The sequence below is a fragment of the Penicillium argentinense genome (genome assembly GCF_028826775.1).
Source record: "Penicillium argentinense strain IBT 30761 chromosome Unknown utg000004l_segment0_segment0, whole genome shotgun sequence".
NCBI lineage: Eukaryota > Fungi > Ascomycota > Eurotiomycetes > Eurotiales > Aspergillaceae > Penicillium > Penicillium argentinense.
The window spans coordinates 4321548-4339214 of record NW_026622663.1 but is presented as its reverse complement, the minus strand read 5'-3'; the positions used below and the strand labels follow the sequence as shown (position 1 = coordinate 4339214).

Sequence of the window (17667 nt, the reverse complement as noted above, 5' to 3'; positions counted from 1 at the left end):
CCGCCCCATGGGGACAGGCGGGCAGAACCGTGGAATGACGGTGGAGGTCCACGAGGCGGGATCGACCGTTAACTCAGTTTAACCCAGATTGACACAGATCTTGCCAACCGTGACCTTACAAGACCCTGATTCATCCTGAACGCGCTCGCACAATTGTCGCGACTTGGTTCTCTTCCGCCGTACAGTTGTACTTTGGGGGTGTGGGGGAACACGTGGATCGCAGCACAGAGCAAAAAGTGAGGCGGCCAGAAGTTCTTTCCCCAAGCGCCCACCGCCAGAGCTGCTTCCCTTTTCTCTTACCTTCCCCCCTCCCTCCTTTTCTGCCCTGCATCTTCCTTCATCTCTCATCCAGACCTAAGGTATCCTCCCAGTCTCTGCAGCGTGTGTACCCGACTCTGACCCAACGCCCAACTTCCCTTCCTGTTGGGAAGCACGACGCCCACCGCCACATTCTCTACTCGATCCGCCTTGATTTGGCCGCGTTCCACGGCCCTCCGGTCGCTCTGTGATCATCTTTGGCCACTCTTTTCCATTCCTTGCATCTTTCCAGGAACTCTCTGGAGTGCTCTGACCCCCAGCGTCATGACGGAGGTATCATCCACCCGACTTTATCTCGGGAACCTTCCCCGCAACGGTATGCTGGCAACCCTCCTTTTCCCATGCATGTCGACCTGGCGCATTCCAGCCTGCGCCTATGGATTCTTCTATGCCCCCGCTGCAGGCTTGTCCGTGGCCCACTTTCCTCGGAGGATCCATTTCCGATCTCATGAAGGAGCCCACCTCGGATACTATGCGACTTTTGTTGTCGACCTTTGTTTTTTTCTTTTTCCTCGCGACGCGCAGCTGATACGGCCCGCTGACTTAGTTTACAGCAACGAAGCAGGATGTTGAAGAGCACTTTAGCAGCCATGGCTCGGGCAAGATCACAGAGATCAAACTGATGAATGGTTTCGGCTTTATCGAGTATGAAGATGCCATGGACGCTCGTGATGTTGTACCCGGTATGGCCCCCTTCAAGCACCCATATCTTACCACCCATCTACCATTGCTAACAACACTCATATAGCCTTTCGTATGTGTGGCTTTCTGGCTGAGTTCCCGTGATCACTTACCAATCCTATGACAGATGGCAGTGACTTCAAAGGCGAGCGACTAACTGTGCAGTTCGCTCGTGGTCCGCGACGCAAGGAGAATTTCCCAGGTCCCCCGGACCGCTCCACTGCTCCTCGCCCGCGCCGTACTATGTTCCGGATGCAAATTTCCGGTCTTCCAGAAACAAGCTGGCAGGTTAGCATCGCAGCCCAGCCCCATTTCCCTTTGGATGTCCCGGAATTCACCCCTTGGCCACGTTTCTCCCTTTCTACCCGAACCCTGTCTGCCTTCCAGCCTATGGTCTTTTGCCGAGACATTGGTCTTTACTCTCTTGGAACTTTGTATTGTCCTGGAGATTCATGCGTTTGAAATCTCCGAGGACTAGGTGTGCCCGTGCGCCGCAGACCATATCTGGATACCTCACCATGCCTGGACGTAGACCTCTCTTTTGCCCAACCTTCCCACCTGGATTTTCTCGGACATCCCACTTTGCCGACTTGGACTCACCATTTAATAGGACCTTAAAGACTTCGCGCGACAGTCTGGACTGGATGTCGTCTACTCGGAAACTGGCCGTGAACAAGGAAGAGGGTGGGTAAACCATGTGCATCCCTGAGCCAGGCCTGGCTCTCTCCTTCCCAAGAACACCCCCAATTGACAAGGACACAAGGTTTGTTGAATTCGAAACCGGAAACGACCTCAAGACAGCCGTGGAGAAGCTGGACCAGCGAGAGTTTAAAGGCTCGCGCGTGACTTGCGTTGCGGATGTAAGAAGCTCTACTCCATTGTGATGCCGGAGCCCACGGAAAACACAAGGAACCTCGTCTGATCTCTTTCCAGATCCAGAACCTTGATGACCGTTACCGGGATAACTACCGGTCTCGTTCCCCACGCCGGCCTTACCCCCCTATGGATGAGTACGACAGAAGGTTCCCACCCCCTCGTGGATACAGCCCCCGGGATCACTACCGTGAACGGTCTCCCATCCCGCTCCGTCGTGATTACTATGATCGTGATGGCTATGGACGTCGTACTCCCCCGCGCCCTCGGATGGAAGACTACCCGCCTCCACGTCGTCCGTACGAGGACCCCTATGATGCTCGGCCTCTGCCTCCTCCGCGCCACTATGATGATCCGTATCTAGCACCCCGCGCACCGTATGGTCGTCCTCGCTCCCCAACCCGCGGGGAGTATGTTGCGTATGATCGCCCCCCACGCCCCTACTGGTAAAAAGGCCATTTCAGTGCCATGTTTGTCCTCCATGGAAGGACTCGTTTTCCTGCAGATGATTTCTCCTTTCTCCCCTCCAATACCCGTCACGTATTGTTTTGATATATTGGTCTCAATGATTTTTATTACCCGCTTCCATCGAGATTCCGGCGTGCTATTTCCAAAGGTTTCCGAAGCACGTTCTTTACTGCTGGGTTTAGGACTCGACGGCCGACACTCCGATTGTTAAAGAGGGTTCCCATCGAGTTGCGGCCCTCTTTTCGTCAATTGTGTCTGCGCCGGGGACTTCTAGGATTTCTCATTTCCATTTCTTCCAACGATTGATGTTCTCTTTGAGTTCTATTTCTCTTTCCTCTTTCTTGTCTTCTCTTGATATTATTTTTCTTTGCGCAGGGTTACCTGCTTGTACAGATATGGAAGGTTCCGAGGACAAGGATGGAGCGGCGATTTTCCTTTTCTTGCGAAATTTTAGGTGGCTGCGATGATAGCCTTGAGGATACCAGCCAGGGATGAGATGGAAGGGCCTGGAGTGTGAGTCGTTCCAGAGAGCCACGGTATTCTCATCATTGCTTAGCCCGTCTCATCATTGCTTAGCCCGCAATCGACAGAACAAGTTCCAGAGCGTCATCAATTTTTCTTGCCCCTCATAAATTAGAATCCTCGGATTCTCTACACGTTCGTATAGAATAGCTATGATGAAATAAGCTTGAGCTAGATAAACTCAATAGAACGCCGGCGTAGATCGCCCTAACCTCGTTGAAGCGAGGAGTTCCGCGGGTGTCCTCGTCATGATCTGCAGCCCCGCCCAGAAAACTTCCCGGAGCTTCCCCGCCAACCTCACAAGAATGTTAGCCCCCGGCCAGCGACCATAGCTTCACCAACACCTCCCCCCTCATCCAATTCAATCCGTCCAACATGGCCGAGCAGCGATCCGCCGTGCACATCCCAACGGTGCCGCCTGTCTTGGACAGTGTTCGTCTCCGCGATATCGAGCTACCCCTCCCCGCAGCCCCGGACCCATGGCATCGACCCGATAAAGCCCAGCCATGCAAGGCAGGCCTGAAGCTCTCCTACTCATCGGCAATCGCTGCCGCTGCAGCAGACGATGTCTCCCTGTCCTTGGACTACGGCAAGCTCTTCCGCCGCTTAGAGTCGGACATCCGCGACCTGGCCCATCATACGACTTCTCCAGAACACCCGCACCGTCGCATGATCAGCGTGAAAGGGACACAGCGCGAGGAGATGAAGCTCAGCGCAGTAGGCCAAGACCCGCGAGTGACAGCTGCTATTGTGGCTAACTGCGGACTCGAACTACTGGACGAAACAGCCGCCGGCGTGCGGAGGATGGCGCATGTGCACCAGAGCCCGCGGAATAGCTTTTCGGGAATTCCGCAGGCACCGGCGCCAGCTTCTTGGCCCGTTGAAGATAACTACGGAAAGTGTGAGGTGTGGCTACACCTGCCGAAGGCACTTTTGCGTGCTGACGAAGGGTTGAAGTATCGTAGCGTGACCGTTTGGGGTTATAAAGATGCTGCGGGGGCAGGTGATGCCTCGGCGAGATGCCCCGTTGTGTTGGAAGAAGAGTTCTCTATTGATGGGATCAGGTGCTATCCTATTCTGGGAGTGAACTCCCATGAGCGCGTTGAGAAGCAGGCAGTGATTATCTCTTTGGAGTTCCAGGGTCCTGGCCAGCTGGCTTGGGGGTCAACGGTTGTTGATACCTACCAGGCTATGACGAGGGCCGTTGCAGAAGTAGGTGCTCCCTCGAGCTCTATTATTTTGAGATCTCAATGGAGTAGAACGTGCTAACAACTCCACAGAAAGTGGATGAGACCACCTTCCAGACCGTCGAGGCCCTGGCAACTTTCATTGCGCGTATCGTGACTGTTGACTTTGGTAATGAGCGGGTGACCGTGCGGGTCGAGAAGCCCAGTGCACTGGCATTTGTCGAACGGTCCGGAATTGAAATCACGCGGTCGCAAGCATTCTTCGAGAGCCACGAGGTGGCACGGCGCTGATGCCGTGCGTGGGAATCGCGATCGCCTGCAGGAACCGGATCGGGATCGACCACGCATGGAATGCCATGAAAAAAAAAAAGTGACCAGATTGCATGTGTCTACAAAATGAAACATAATCCTATCTGATCAATGATATGCACCCTTGCCCTCCTTCATCCCTTTGCCGTGCGTCTCCCTGCATACACAATACATTGAGTAATCCCGGCCGCTCCGCCTATGAGAGCGCAAGTAATCCGTTGCACGTGAAAGTCGCATCGGGCCTAGTGCCGCCCCGGATTTCCGCCTCAAAGCGCGATGATTTTCTGCAATTCAGCTCTGCCACAACGCCCTGCCTGTCCACCTCTACGTGGGAACTCCCTGTGTCGCTCTGCCATTCCTGTGAAAACAAACCTATCCAATCCTCTATGTGCCTATCTGCGCCGTCCTCGCTCGCCTCGATCTCTTTGACCAACTATCTGGTCAACTTCAATCTCGTCTCACCCGATCTCGATTTCTCGGACGCTCTCCCCGACGTGTTTGACGTGACCGAATATCCTTTCCTCTGCTCCTTCGCCTTGGATTTTGACTCCGCCGTCGGCGAGGTGATCTGGCTAGGGGTCCCAGGTCCGTCCTGAAGAAGGGCGGACGGTAAAACTGCTCGTGGGAATCCAGGCTGGTTCGGACCCGACCAGAGAAATACTGAGCCTTTCATCCCATCTTAGTTGAAGTAAGTTACTCCAACTTCTGTTGAAAGTTCGGGAATTTCTTTTTCTTTTTTTTCGTTGTCTGCAATTGGTGGGGCAAACTGCTCAGCAAAAATTACCCCTCCATACAAATTGGGATGGAATACGGGAAGAAGTGAATGAGGCTGACCAAGCGACTTGAGTGAATAGTGGCCACCTCCAAGACACCCTGAGCACTTATTTTGCCTTTCAACACAGCTTTGTGTTGCTTATTACCCGCTGTATAAACTGATCGTCGCCGACGGTTTCATAGTGACCACCAAGGCCTTTGACAACACCAGCCCTGAGACTTCCGAGTCGTGAAACCCAACGCCATGTCTCCGTCCGAAGTTACCGATGAGGTCTCTGTCGGGGATGTATTCACCCCGCAGGCAGACAATGCGCCTCCTGCTGTCGACGTTTCGGCCAATCACCACGGCGCGGATGTCCACATGGGCGAGCGCCGGTTCTCCCCGGACACGCACCTGGCTACCGAGAATGCCATCCGTGCTTACGGGCTGAACAAAGAGAAGGAGATGCTGCCCTCGGCATTGCCAGCTCTGATGACCGGAAAGCAACGTCGGAAGAAGAAGAAGAAGCAGGCCGCGGCCGCGGCCGCAGACCCAGCCTTGTCGACCGTACGAGGTTTCACGCCGCTGGCTTCTGGAGACGAAGACTCAGACTTTTCTACATCGAGTTCTCGTGCCACATATTCGCGCCCAGCTACCGCGATCGGCGGAGTGAGTCCCCCTGTGTATCCTTCCACTGGCCATGGAGTCAGTGCGTTGAAGCTCCAGCTTGATTCCCTGAATATTTCCGGAAAACCGACAACGAACACCAGCGGACTTTGCTCGGCAACTCCCAGCAATGCGAGTGTCTACTCCGACAGTGATCAGACTGAAGTCTTGACAAGCTATGAAGTGCCCCTCGAGCATGATTTCGTCAGTGCGGATGTTGAGAAGGAAGATAGCATCACCCCATCAAGCCCATGTGCTGTTGGAAATGGTAATGGTACTGATATGCGAAGCCAGCTCTGTCGCAAGATGACTGCCGATGACTTTGAGCCCCTGCTCTGCCTCGGCAAGGGCTCTTTCGGAACGGTCTTGCTGGTTCGCCATGTTGTCACGGGCAAGCTGTACGCGCAGAAGCAGTTCCGCAAGGCATCGATCACTGTTCATAAGAAGCTTGTGGAGCAAACCAAGACTGAACGTATGGTGCTCGAAAGTGTCAATCGTCATCCGTTTGTGGTGAAGCTTTTTTATGCTTTCCAGGACCATGAGAAGCTCTATTTGATTTTGGAATACGCCCAGGGTGGCGAGCTATTCCACCACCTCGCAATGGAACGCATGTTCGAAGAAGATGCAGCTGCATTCTACATGGCGGAGATGGTACTTGCCCTCGAGCATCTTCACCAGAATGTAGGTGTCCTTTATCGCGATCTGAAGCCCGAAAACTGTCTCCTCGACCGGGAAGGTCACTTACTGCTCACGGACTTCGGCCTCAGCAAGATCGCCCTCAGTGATGATGACCGCTGCAATTCCTCCCTTGGCACAATCGAATACATGGCCCCAGAAGTTATCCAGGGCAAGCCCTACGGCAAAGCCTGTGACTGGTGGTCCCTCGGCGCGCTGGGTTTCGATCTTCTCACTGGCTCACCACCTTTCCGTGCCGCCAACCATGCCAAACTCCAGGAGAAGATTGTGAAGCAAAAGCTCGTTCTACCTTATTTCATCGGCCCGGACGCGAAGGACCTGCTTATCCGGCTTCTGCGCAAGGAACCGGCCAAGCGACTGGGCTACCATATGCCAAAGGACCTGCAAACCATCAAGAAGCACCGTTTCTTCCGCAAGATTGACTGGGCAGCTCTCGAGCGCCGCGAACTTACTCCGCCCATTCAACCAGTGGTCACGGATCCGGCCCTGGCAGAGAACTTTTCTTCAGATTTCACTCAAATCCCCCTTAGTCCTACTTTCGCTGGTGGTTTCGATGACCTTTATGAATCTGGCCGAAAGGCCTCTCGTCTCTCCGGCATCGCAGGACAAACTCCCGGAGAGGGTGATCCATTCGGTGGCTTCAGTTTTGTCGCATCAAGCTCGCTGCTTGATCATGGGCTTGGTCTTATGACAGCGGGTGTTTAGCCAAGCATACAAGTCATTGCCCCTTTTCTTTATAATCTTTTCGGCATCCTCTTTCGATTTGCAGCACTTCGGGCTTTTCCTCTGCATTATTGAGATTGAGATACGCAAGTATCTTGGTAGCAATTATGGGCGAAACAGCGAACCTTGCTTTTTCACTTCGGAATTATTATTATTATTATTATTATTACTACTACGTGTTCTTAACTCATCAGGGTGAATTCACTTTCACGTTGCATCTTCAGATATCCCTCGATCAATGAGCACTACGCCAGGGCTGGCAACCTGGAATACATCTTATTTTTTTTTTGTTTGATCACTGGTAACTCGTAGGGTAATGCAGCTGATAAAATATGCGTGGGATAGCTCAAAATACTGTGAGTGTTGATGCACTCACAACTCGACAGAAATCTTGCGATGAAATTGGTATCAAAAAAAAAAGCAGAGATGGTAGCTCTCTTCATAGAGGACATAAATTTATTAATTTGATTTGATAATGACAATAAGAATCGTGACGTTTGCGTCCATTGTACAGTTACACCTCCCCTTCCTCACTGCCGCCTCCTTCATCTTTTGGCGGGTCCAGCACGGGAGTAGCAGTGTGCTGACCATTTGGAGAACGTTCAGTGTCAAGGGGTTGAGATGGTTGTGCCGGTGTGATTTGCTTCAGATCTTGCGGTCGATGCTCTGGTTCGTGAGAGTGGTCCCGGCCATTGGGTGTATACGATTTATTTGATGACGCAGGCGTTTCTCTTTCTGTGTCTGGCCCGGGCCTCGCATACGCAGGCTTGTGGGGCTTATTTGTGGCCATGGCCTGCCGCGGAATACGCGGACGAGGTGGTGCTGAAGCCTGGGCCTGGGCCTGGGGTTCGCGCTGCTCGGCAGGTGTTGTGCCTGGTGCGGGAGAAATCGTGCGCTGGCGCTTCGGAGAACGCTCAGCGTCTAGTGATTGGCTTGTTAGAGCCGGAGTACCTTGCTTAACATCTGGGGGGTTAGAGTCCGGCTCACGAGAGCGCTTTCGGCCATTTGGTGAGCCGGGGTCACCAGCTGGGGTAGTCAAGGAAGGTGTTGGGGTGAGTTCAAAGGAGGAGGAGGCTGGATTGCTGTTGAATAGGCGAGTCGGATCTGTTGGGTCCGAGTCGGAGAAGGTAAACACCGGGTAGCCTTTGCTAAGGTTTTGTTGGACACGTTCGTAGATCTTGACAATTATTTTGCAAGCCTTGATGAGGTCTTCGACGCGCACGTCGATGTGTTCCCACCATGGGCGGCCTTGAGAGTCGTCCGGGAAAGCGACTTGCGAGTGTCGAGCGGCGGCATAGAGGGCTGCAGCGGCCATGACGCGGGGAGGATATTGGAGGCAGAGGACGGTGTAGGTAGAGTCATTGAGGAAAGCAAAGGCAGCATTTCGGAGCGGTCGGTTATCCTGGATGCCGAAGAACGAAATGTACTCCGACAGCACGCGGTAGGGAGATTGAAGCTGCAGGTCAAAGCAAAGGAACTCGAGCATGACACTCTCGTTCTGCAGAATCAGATCACGCCATCTCCAGTAGTCCTTGGATTGCTCGTCAACCACCATCTTTGGCTGCTTCATCGCCACGCGGCAGCATGCGATCACAAAATCCTTCATTCGCCGTATGTCTTCGTCAACTTTGAATGCGACAAAAAGCGCCACCGCTGCAATCACCTTGGGATGCATGTGATCTGGCGCCTTTTCCGGGCCAAAGTGGCCGCGCAAAGAATATCGCATCAAGAACCGGTGCATAAGGACCGTAGCCGTCATGGAGGTCTGCGAAGACAGTCTGAGCATCAGGCTGACCTGCCAAATGAATTCGACTGAGCGATGCCGGAGATAGTCTTCCGTTTCTCGTTCGATCTTGTCAAAGCGCGAGGGTGTAAGATCGAGCTCTTCGTCGGTGAATATCCATTTCTCTTGCGCTGCGGCAAGCACGGGGTTGGGTAGGCCGGGGATGCGTCGCCTCTGCGGCGCGGGAGACTCCGAGGACTCTGCCATTTGGGGCGCGGTACGAGTGTAGGTGGTGGGATTGCGAAGTGGAGTGAGACGGTGGGAGAAAATGCAAGAGAAAGAAGCAACGGGGCCGTTGGTGAAATCCGCAGGTCGAGGCGTTCAGTGAAGCACGTCTCCGCGCCTTTTTGACTCGGGTAGACAGCTGCTTCAGTGAATCCTCACAAGCTTGGAAATGGTCTTGACCAATCGCGCATAGCGGGGCGTCTTATTGAATCGACGAGAAGAGTTTTGGTAGCGGTCGCGGTTGCACACGGAGGTCGGCAATGAAGCGGCAGGGAAGGACCCTTGAGGGCGAGAAAGAAATTGGAGTGAAGGCGGCGTCATCGCTGCGAGCGCGATGAATGCTCCGGGCGGAACAACTCGGCCCGAGCTCGAAGTATACTCCTCGCAAGGGGAGTGCACTGTTTATTTTTCGGAAATATTCTGCTTTATCTTTTCTGCTAGCTCTCATGCTATTAGTCTATTTCATGAGATTACTTTAATATATATACATTAGACAGCTTAAAATTGTCCGAGTCGAATAAGCCCCTTATCAATCCCACACAGCAGGCACAGATAATCAAGTCACTGCTATCTCACGTCAGGATGTCGAGATGATATATGCTCATTCAAATATAAAACACCTAGTCACTATAATTCACTAGCTTCTACTATACTACAATGTTGGTCTTCATGATCAAGCTGAAGGCACTTCTACCCAGACGGGCTTAGTACTTGGCACACCCATGGATTCACAAGAGTCAGCTCCGTTCACCGCAAGATTTATGGCATCAATTACATTACACTTGTGTACTATTTCATATTTAAAGACAATTTCCGTATTAGACACGAATATATTGAGTGTTCATCTTCTTCATCAACTATCACCTACACCTACATCTTTTCATCAGTACGATACCAAAATGGCACCTTCGACATTCTTTCTCTACGAGGAGACGACGAGCTTCAGCTATCACTCCGAGGGGAAAGAATACTCTCAAATGCAGTATGAGGGACCCACTATTCAAAATATCCCGCGAACCCTCGAGCTCAGTGAAGATTCAAATCAGTATAAGATCTTCCTACTGGGGGGATTGAACAGAGACGCTATGAGCGTTATCGACAATCCCAGTTTGGTTGCACTCTATGATGCATACTACAGGGAGCATGTCGCTACGATAATCGTTCGTCCAAGATATGATGATTTGCCTAGCACCACTCAAGCACCTAGCTCAGTGGAGTCGCTCCAAGAGAGACGATCCCGGAGCGGTGTTGGCGAACTTGAGAATCCGACCTTAAACCCCACTCCTTCGGCCTTTCCTCCCCTTGTTGGAGATGTGCTTCGGCCTGTCAACGATTTTCTTGACTTTTGGGAATTACTAAAGCAAGTATCAAATGACCGCAAAGTTCATTTAAAAATGATATTTGAAGCATATTCATACTTGGAGAACAATGCGCAGATCTTCATGCAAGATCTCATGAAGAACCTCAAGTCTGTCAAACCAAGGTTCAAATCTGACTGCAGTCCGTACTACCTTGGAGCACCTTATTTCTCAGAAGAGAAATACATAGCTGATATCCTTGCTACGCCTTTGTACCCAAGCACCACCTTGAAGAAGCGGCTGGACGAAATCAGAGGATGGAGTTACTGTCTATCCTTGTCTTATGCCTAATTTCTCCAAGCATTTGGCAGGAGTTGGGAGGATATTATGAGTAAAAATCCATCCCTTCAATCATTGATAGTTCAACCAGATAGGACACATAAAGGAGCAATAGCGACAATTCGGGGAAGGGGTTCGCAGCTCAGCGCTAGATTTCTATTTTAGTTAGAGCATATGGGAAATTGCAAACGATGGAGACAGAATGGGGAAGGATGTTTATCAAAAAAAGAGGACGGTGCCAAAACCGAGGGCACTTGCACGATTCAACAGAGAAAGCTTCATATCTAATGCTCTTCTTTGATCTTGCTTCCCTCGCACTCCTATTTCTCAATCACATGTTTTGTTCGCATTATAAGGAAGTGAGGCTTCCTCCCAATCAGTGAAAATATCAGTGACTTTGCCACCAGCAACAGCATAGTATCTGCCTTTATGCATCGACATGGATTTTCCTTTGGCAGGATATTTGAGGGGTAGATTGAAATCTTCGATCCCTCATTTTCAACATTCATTGCAGGCAGCCTCGAGTGTCGTGAATTTTTCGTGATCAGCGCCTTTGTATTCTATCACTCTTGGATGCACTTGGCCCCTATACGGCTGGTATGTTAGCGGAATACGCGCAAGCTCCGCATTTAGTCCAGAGTTACCAAGAGCAATATATAGCAGGCTTGTCAACACGATCTCTACAAACCGCGTAGAATATGGAATCTTTCGATGGGCGTGAAGGCGGACATGAGGGCAGAATAAAGGCTGAATTTATCCTTGGGAAGTGTCGTGAAAGAGAGTACGTAGTTGCAGGGATTATGAGCTGCTGTAATGTGTCAGGGCAATAAAGGCCAGATTAAATTAGAAACTTTAGAATGGAGCGTCTGAACAAGACCAAACGAGGTGCTCACCCAATCCGGTCCAGCTAATACGTGGCGTTATCATCTGAATGAATATGTGTTGGTACTTTTGAAAAGACTATATGGGTATTTCAGGTAAATAGCTTGCTTTAGCACATCGGCGTATTCAGCAGTATAGACACTGAAAAAACACACAATGTTTCGAGATAGCACATATTTCTACATTATTTTCTAGGCCTTTATACGTCCAGTAGCGGGCGTGGAATCACTACTGTTCGCGCCTGACGGTCTCTCAAGTAAAGAGGCATATCGCCATTGAGTAATGCGAGGGCGGTTGAGGCTAAGAGAACTTGTGGCCAATCGAGGGGCGCATTCATTAAGAGGGCGAATACGCGGAGGCAATTCACAACTGAACATTTGGGGTAAGCAGGGTGGAATTGGAACACATTATGATGGAGCAGGCTTTGTCGCCGACCGAGCAGCGTCTCGAAAACTATATGACGGACTGTCATCGCTCTACAGATACGTATGGCGACTGGCCCAAAAATAGAGCCGTCTCCTTCCAAGAAATTACGCGCCCGCACTACCTCTCCACCACACCACTGTTTGAGCAGCCGCTGCCCCGCCTGACAGCCTCGGAATCTTACCCATCACAGAGCAACAATTGTGAAATAAACCCGCTGCTAACTACTTGAGGCCACTTGGTGCTCTTTTTGTCATATCCGAATTGGTATATTTGGCCCCAACACCCAACGCCATGCTGATGCCATGCAAATGAAACAATTAGAAATAAATCCAAAGAGAGCTTACTCCTCTTCACTAACTTCGCTTTCATCATCGCTCGGTACATTGTACCGTGCCGAGGTCGAAGTCTGTGTATATTGTCGTGGTTCGACTTGTTCCTCGCGAGCACTTTCTTCAAATGCCGCTTCCATCTCTGCTGCGAGAGGGTCGTAATCATCATCCTCACCCATGCCCACTTGGCCACCAGCAGACTCGGCAGCATTCTCTGCTGGTGGCGGCTTGGTATCCTTAGCAGGAGAAGGAAGGCGGAAACTATCCATCTCCTCCTCCTCCTCTTCTTCTTCTTCGTCATCATCGCGATCATCGGGGGTATTGTTGGAAGAGAAGTAGGCCGGGTTGACCTTGAATGCTCGGGTCGGGGGCGGTGAGCCCATATCGATGATCAGATCACCATCGACAATGATGTTGGAATTCGGAGATTGAACTGTCTGCTGTGATGCGGAGCCGGTGCCCGCATCTGAGAGTGAGGACCGGACGTCGTCTTCGGGTGGGTCCACACGCGGAGTCGGCGCTGCGGGCGGCTCTGGCGTTGACCGAGGCGGTTTCGAGGAAGCCTGAGGCTTCGCTGGGCGCTTGGGTGCTCGCAGTGGATTAGATTGCTTTTTCGGGCGAGGCATCGGTTTCGGGACCGGGCCCGGGGCCGGGGCCGGCTTCGAGGCGTGGATGACTGGTGTTGTCGCTTTGCTGGTGCTGACCGGCTCCGGCGTGGTGGCGCCAGAAGTAAAGGTCGGCTGGTTCTCCACACCCTTTTGAAGGAAATGGCGGAAATCATAAGGGTTGCTCTCATCGGCCGGGCCTTCATCTTCACTTGTATTGGTAGCGTTGCGATCGTCCGAAGATGTATGATCGTCCTCGTGGTAGACTGGCAGCAGCTCCAGGTTCTCGTGGCGAACCTCTTTCTCCGACTTGCCCGGCCGTGATCGGAGGTTGAAGTTCAACTTGGTCGCGACCGACTCCAGGACAAAGACCTTCCGATCGGGGTCGAAGACGAGCACGAGGCTGCGCTCGTCGACCGGGTCCTCGCTGCCTTGGTAGGCATACGTCAGGTTGTGATCGGCGCCCGGGGGCTTATCGGTGACGGAAAGGTCATAGAGATCGCGCGACAGGGAGGAACGGGTGATGGTCGAGCGTTGGGTCGGTGTGCTGGACTTGGTTTTGTAATTATAGTTGACGTTGATCAATCGGCCGGTGGCTTCTTCCTTTGCCAGTCGTTCCCCCAAGACAATGGGGTACTCAGCCTGCTTGGTTGGGTCGATCATGGTGGAAATCGTGGGTGCAGCCATGACTCTGCGGTTCGGAGGGGTGCAATCAAGGGAAGAAGTAATGGGACGACATTCACGATTGACCAGGCCAGGTCGATAGTAGGTCGGAGGAAGAGAAAGTGGAAGAGGAAGAAGCAGCAGAAGGGAAGAGTGACACCAAACACGGGGAAAGGCGGAGACCCGCCTGAGTTTAGTCTTTGTTGGCTTGGCGGGCCCGAGTGGCCCCGTTCTATACAATCAGGCTATACATAGACGGCATTATTATTGATTTCTTTATGCTCCTAGTATACGTCCAGGCACTCTATCAATGTACTGGCACCCGGCTGGTCAACTGTTCCAGTCGACCGACCAGCGCCCGATGCTTCCGCATTACATCTTCCCACTCGTAGCTCATCTCTTCCTCGCCGCAAAGCTCCGTTAAGATCATTCCGAAATCGCCCCCCAGGCGACCCAGACTCGCCGCACAGTACAGCAGTTGGGTCAGCAGGCTCTCTCGCGAGCTACGATCCCGCACATTGGGGAGATATGTTCGTATGGTGTTGGTGAGTAGTTGCACGAGATGCATCGGGAATGTGGCGAGGGCGGATGGAAGTCTTTGCAAGGGATCATTTGTTCGCGCAGACGGGGTTTTGGATTTTTCCACCTTGCTGGCGCCTCGTAAGCCAGACACGGCCGTTTCAGACTCGTATTGTTCCGAGTCAAATATGTTCTTGTATAGAGAGACAATAGCGAAGCTTTGCTCACGGAAGATCTCAATGTATCGTTTCAAATACCGGTCGGTCTGCTGGCCATCCGACCAGGCCTCCGATGTATCCTTGACTCGAGTCCTCCGCTGCGTCTCCTGGTCGGCTAGTTCGCGAAGTGGCTCTAACGCCTCCAGTGTCGTAACCAGGTGCGCCAGGCGGCAGATCAAGAAGACTGCGCCCAGCGCTCCTTCCCCGTTTGCTGATGAAGCGTCATTTTGGAGAGCCTCGAGATCTGGTGCTACTCGTCGCAGCCAACCCACGGTCCGCATACCAGCTGCCAGCCGCAGGTTTTGAGCTCGAAGTCCTGCAATCAGATTGGTTGTCATTTCCTTCATTGCGTCTTCTGCCTGGGATGCCACATCCTGAATCAGTGGCGAGTCTGGGTATAATGTCTGAAGTCGCTTGATATGTGCATGCAAATCGAGAGCGGAGGAATAAGTGGTCGAAGCGGCCCCGGCACCTGAGTTGGCAGACGCGGCAGACACTGCAGTAGAGAGCAAGGTCGGTAGCTCTAGGATATCAGAAAGACGGTCGACATTGCGCGCCAGCTGCATAGCCTTCTTCCGCCGCTCTAGGGCGGCATTGTCTGTAATCTTGCTATACTTGGTGGAGAAGCCCACGGTTTCCTCGTCGAGTTTCGGCAGGGCATCGCGGAGTTGTTGCGCCTCGCTTGTCAGTTGGGGAATATTTGTACGCAGAGTAGACAGGTGATCAGCCGAGGTGATAAATGTTCGGTGGGAGCGGTTGGACAGGGCCTGGAGGGATAGGAGGGTCGAGTGTGAGGATTGAGCGAGGGACTGCGGTTCGGTGGACTGGAGAGCGTCGAGGGAGAGTGTGGACAGGCGAGTCAAGTACTGGTCGGTAGTGGCATTCTGACTCGGAGCATCCAAGTGCGGCGCCAGCAGCTCGAGCAGAGAGTCGGCCATGATGCAGCGCAGCGCAGACGAGAACGCGAGCAGGAGTGACGTTGCGTAAACGCCGCGCAAACGCCGCGCTGTGGATGGTTGCCGGTGGTGGCCCGTGCGGGTCTGCGCGGCGTCGACTTTCTCTCCTCGTTGGCGCTGGTCAACTTTACAACGCCTCTGCGGTAAAGGTGAACGGTCGAGCTGGGGACGCTGTGTTTGATTTCAGGTTCACTCGCGTCGAATTTTCTCCATCTCCTCATCTGTCTTTTCTGCCCCCCCCCGCATCGTGCAGTTCCACATACTCTTGCAGCCATGGGGAAACCCCGAGTAAGTATATGGGATGATTCTGCTGACGAGAGCTTTGTCGACTGTGATACTGACGTCTTATCGATTCTCAGATGATTATCCTCGTTCGCCATGCGCAGTCCGAGGGAAACAAAAACCGTGATATCCATCAGACAACTCCCGACCACCGAGTCAAACTCACTCCCGAGGGGCACCGCCAGGCACAGGAAGCAGGCCGGCGGCTGCGTGATCTCCTACGTCCCGATGATACCCTTCACTTCTTTACATCTCCATACCGCCGAACCAGAGAGACTACCGAAGGTATTCTGGAATCCTTGACCGCAGACACGCCCTCCCCGTCTCCATTTCCCCGACACACTATCAAGGTCTACGAGGAGCCCCGGCTGCGAGAACAAGATTTTGGGAACTTCCAACCATGCTCGACGGAAATGGAACGTATGTGGATGGAGCGTGCAGACTACGGCCACTTCTTCTACCGTATTCCGAATGGCGAGTCCGCTGCAGATGCGTATGACCGAGTGAGTGGGTTCAATGAATCCCTGTGGCGACTGTTTGGCGAGGAGGACTTTGCCAATGTTTGCGTCTTGGTCACCCATGGTCTCATGACCCGCGTCTTTCTAATGAAGTGGTATCACTGGAGCGTGGAGTACTTCGAGGACCTGCGCAATATCAACCACTGCGAGTTCGTGATCATGACCCACAACCCAGACAACAACAAGTATACTCTGCAGAACAAACTGCGTACCTGGTCCGACTTGAAGAAAGAAAGAGATCAAGAGAAATACCAGGAGCGAGAAGCAAAGGGACTCGACCCTACTGCTATCACGCCCACCGATCATGTTCCTATTCGAAGAAAATGGGGCGGCTGTCCAGATGGATGTACTCATGGACTGTCTTCTGGGGCTAAACAATCCCTACGAGCACAGCTATTGAGCTCCATCCGCAATGAAACCAGTGTTGGCCAAAACAGACAAGTGGAGGACAATTCTCGCAACACTGACAAGACTGACCAGCCCTCATCAGGCTCGCTCACATCACCGGCGAAACAGAACAAAAGCTTCGATAGCTCTTTCACTTTCCCTCAAAATAATGGGTCTCACCACGATACTTCCAACCCCGGTCAGCCTGGTGAAGACGAAACCGCCGATAATAACAAACCTCGCCACCCCAACACCGAAACCAAGGCCAATGGCTCTTCTCGGCCAACGAGGCCAACTCTTTACGGCTTCAATCGTGACAGTGAAGACTATCTCCTCCACCCACCCGCTACATCATCGTCGACAGCCTGTCTGAAGCTGGCCCTTCTCCACCTCGGCGGGCGTGATGGAGGCGGCTCCATGAGCGGCGCGAACAGCCTCGCCCCATCGGATGATGAAGGCTCCGATACTGAGCATCACGCCCCACGGGGAGCTATTCATAGACCGGCACATTCCCATTTGAACCCTCGGTCAGCAGCACAAACATCCCAAGACCTCTCCGATGACGGGGATGATGAACTCAGCGCCAATCCAACAGAAGATACAAGAAAATCCCGTCCGCATGTACACCATCATCATCACCATCATCATCCGCATTCACATCCGCATTCTCATATACATGTCCATCACACGCACCGCCGACAAACCTCATCAACGGCCTCCCAGCCACAATATCGAATGGCCAATATCCTCGGCGACGGTGATGACATGTCCACAAACTCGCAATCGGAGCCATCGCTAGAAAATGAGATACAACAGGATGCATACAAGCAGCACAACGAACAGAACGAAAAGCTCTCGTTAGAGGCACAGCAGATAGAGGATCAGAGTATACGGGGAAGCGTGTACTAGACTGGTTTTTCACCTGAGTCCTCGAATTTTTTTTACTTTCAAAATTCGGAAACAGACTGGTTAAATAGATTCAGCTTGAATGGTTCAAGGTTTTGGTTTTATGGTTTGCATGGCATGGCATGTTATGGGAA

At 52.4% G+C, this 17667-nt stretch overlaps 9 protein-coding genes across 9 annotated transcripts; 6 read left to right on the top strand and 3 right to left on the bottom strand.

Annotated features, from left to right (window-relative positions):
* Positions 1-582: 582 nt before the first annotated feature.
* On the top strand, positions 583-2322 carry N7532_004548 (uncharacterized protein; the record flags this gene model as incomplete). Its single annotated transcript, XM_056617042.1, has 7 exons — positions 583-634; positions 873-1001; positions 1067-1072; positions 1127-1287; positions 1610-1683; positions 1736-1859; positions 1933-2322. 7 exons carry the CDS (start codon positions 583-585, stop codon positions 2320-2322), a joined length of 936 nt encoding a protein of 311 aa, XP_056477399.1.
* A 915-nt stretch (positions 2323-3237) lies between these two features.
* N7532_004547 (dihydroneopterin aldolase) lies at positions 3238-4340 on the top strand (the record flags this gene model as incomplete). The annotated part of the gene is made up of 2 exons (XM_056617041.1): positions 3238-4074; positions 4143-4340. 2 exons carry the CDS (start codon positions 3238-3240, stop codon positions 4338-4340), a joined length of 1035 nt encoding a protein of 344 aa, XP_056477398.1.
* A 134-nt stretch (positions 4341-4474) lies between these two features.
* Positions 4475-4954, top strand: N7532_004546 (uncharacterized protein; the record flags this gene model as incomplete). The annotated part of the gene is made up of 1 exon (XM_056617040.1): positions 4475-4954. The coding sequence occupies one exon, from the start codon at positions 4475-4477 to the stop codon at positions 4952-4954; it is 480 nt and encodes a 159-aa protein (XP_056477397.1).
* Positions 4955-5376: 422 nt separating this feature from the next.
* Positions 5377-7179, top strand: N7532_004545 (AGC family serine/threonine-protein kinase; the record flags this gene model as incomplete). The annotated part of the gene is made up of 1 exon (XM_056617039.1): positions 5377-7179. The coding sequence occupies one exon, from the start codon at positions 5377-5379 to the stop codon at positions 7177-7179; it is 1803 nt and encodes a 600-aa protein (XP_056477396.1).
* Positions 7180-7711: 532 nt separating this feature from the next.
* N7532_004544 (uncharacterized protein) lies at positions 7712-9187 on the bottom strand (the record flags this gene model as incomplete). Its single annotated transcript, XM_056617038.1, has 1 exon — positions 7712-9187. The coding sequence occupies one exon, from the start codon at positions 9185-9187 to the stop codon at positions 7712-7714; it is 1476 nt and encodes a 491-aa protein (XP_056477395.1).
* Positions 9188-10104: 917 nt separating this feature from the next.
* On the top strand, positions 10105-10854 carry N7532_004543 (uncharacterized protein; the record flags this gene model as incomplete). Its single annotated transcript, XM_056617037.1, has 1 exon — positions 10105-10854. One exon carries the CDS (start codon positions 10105-10107, stop codon positions 10852-10854), a length of 750 nt encoding a protein of 249 aa, XP_056477394.1.
* A 1636-nt stretch (positions 10855-12490) lies between these two features.
* N7532_004542 (ELL-associated factor) lies at positions 12491-13771 on the bottom strand (the record flags this gene model as incomplete). Its single annotated transcript, XM_056617036.1, has 1 exon — positions 12491-13771. One exon carries the CDS (start codon positions 13769-13771, stop codon positions 12491-12493), a length of 1281 nt encoding a protein of 426 aa, XP_056477393.1.
* Positions 13772-14054: 283 nt separating this feature from the next.
* On the bottom strand, positions 14055-15422 carry N7532_004541 (Dor1-like family protein; the record flags this gene model as incomplete). Its single annotated transcript, XM_056617035.1, has 1 exon — positions 14055-15422. The coding sequence occupies one exon, from the start codon at positions 15420-15422 to the stop codon at positions 14055-14057; it is 1368 nt and encodes a 455-aa protein (XP_056477392.1).
* Positions 15423-15713: 291 nt separating this feature from the next.
* N7532_004540 (acid phosphatase DET1) lies at positions 15714-17536 on the top strand (the record flags this gene model as incomplete). Its single annotated transcript, XM_056617034.1, has 2 exons — positions 15714-15728; positions 15800-17536. The coding sequence occupies 2 exons, from the start codon at positions 15714-15716 to the stop codon at positions 17534-17536; spliced, it is 1752 nt and encodes a 583-aa protein (XP_056477391.1).
* Between the last annotated feature and the right edge of the window lie 131 nt (positions 17537-17667).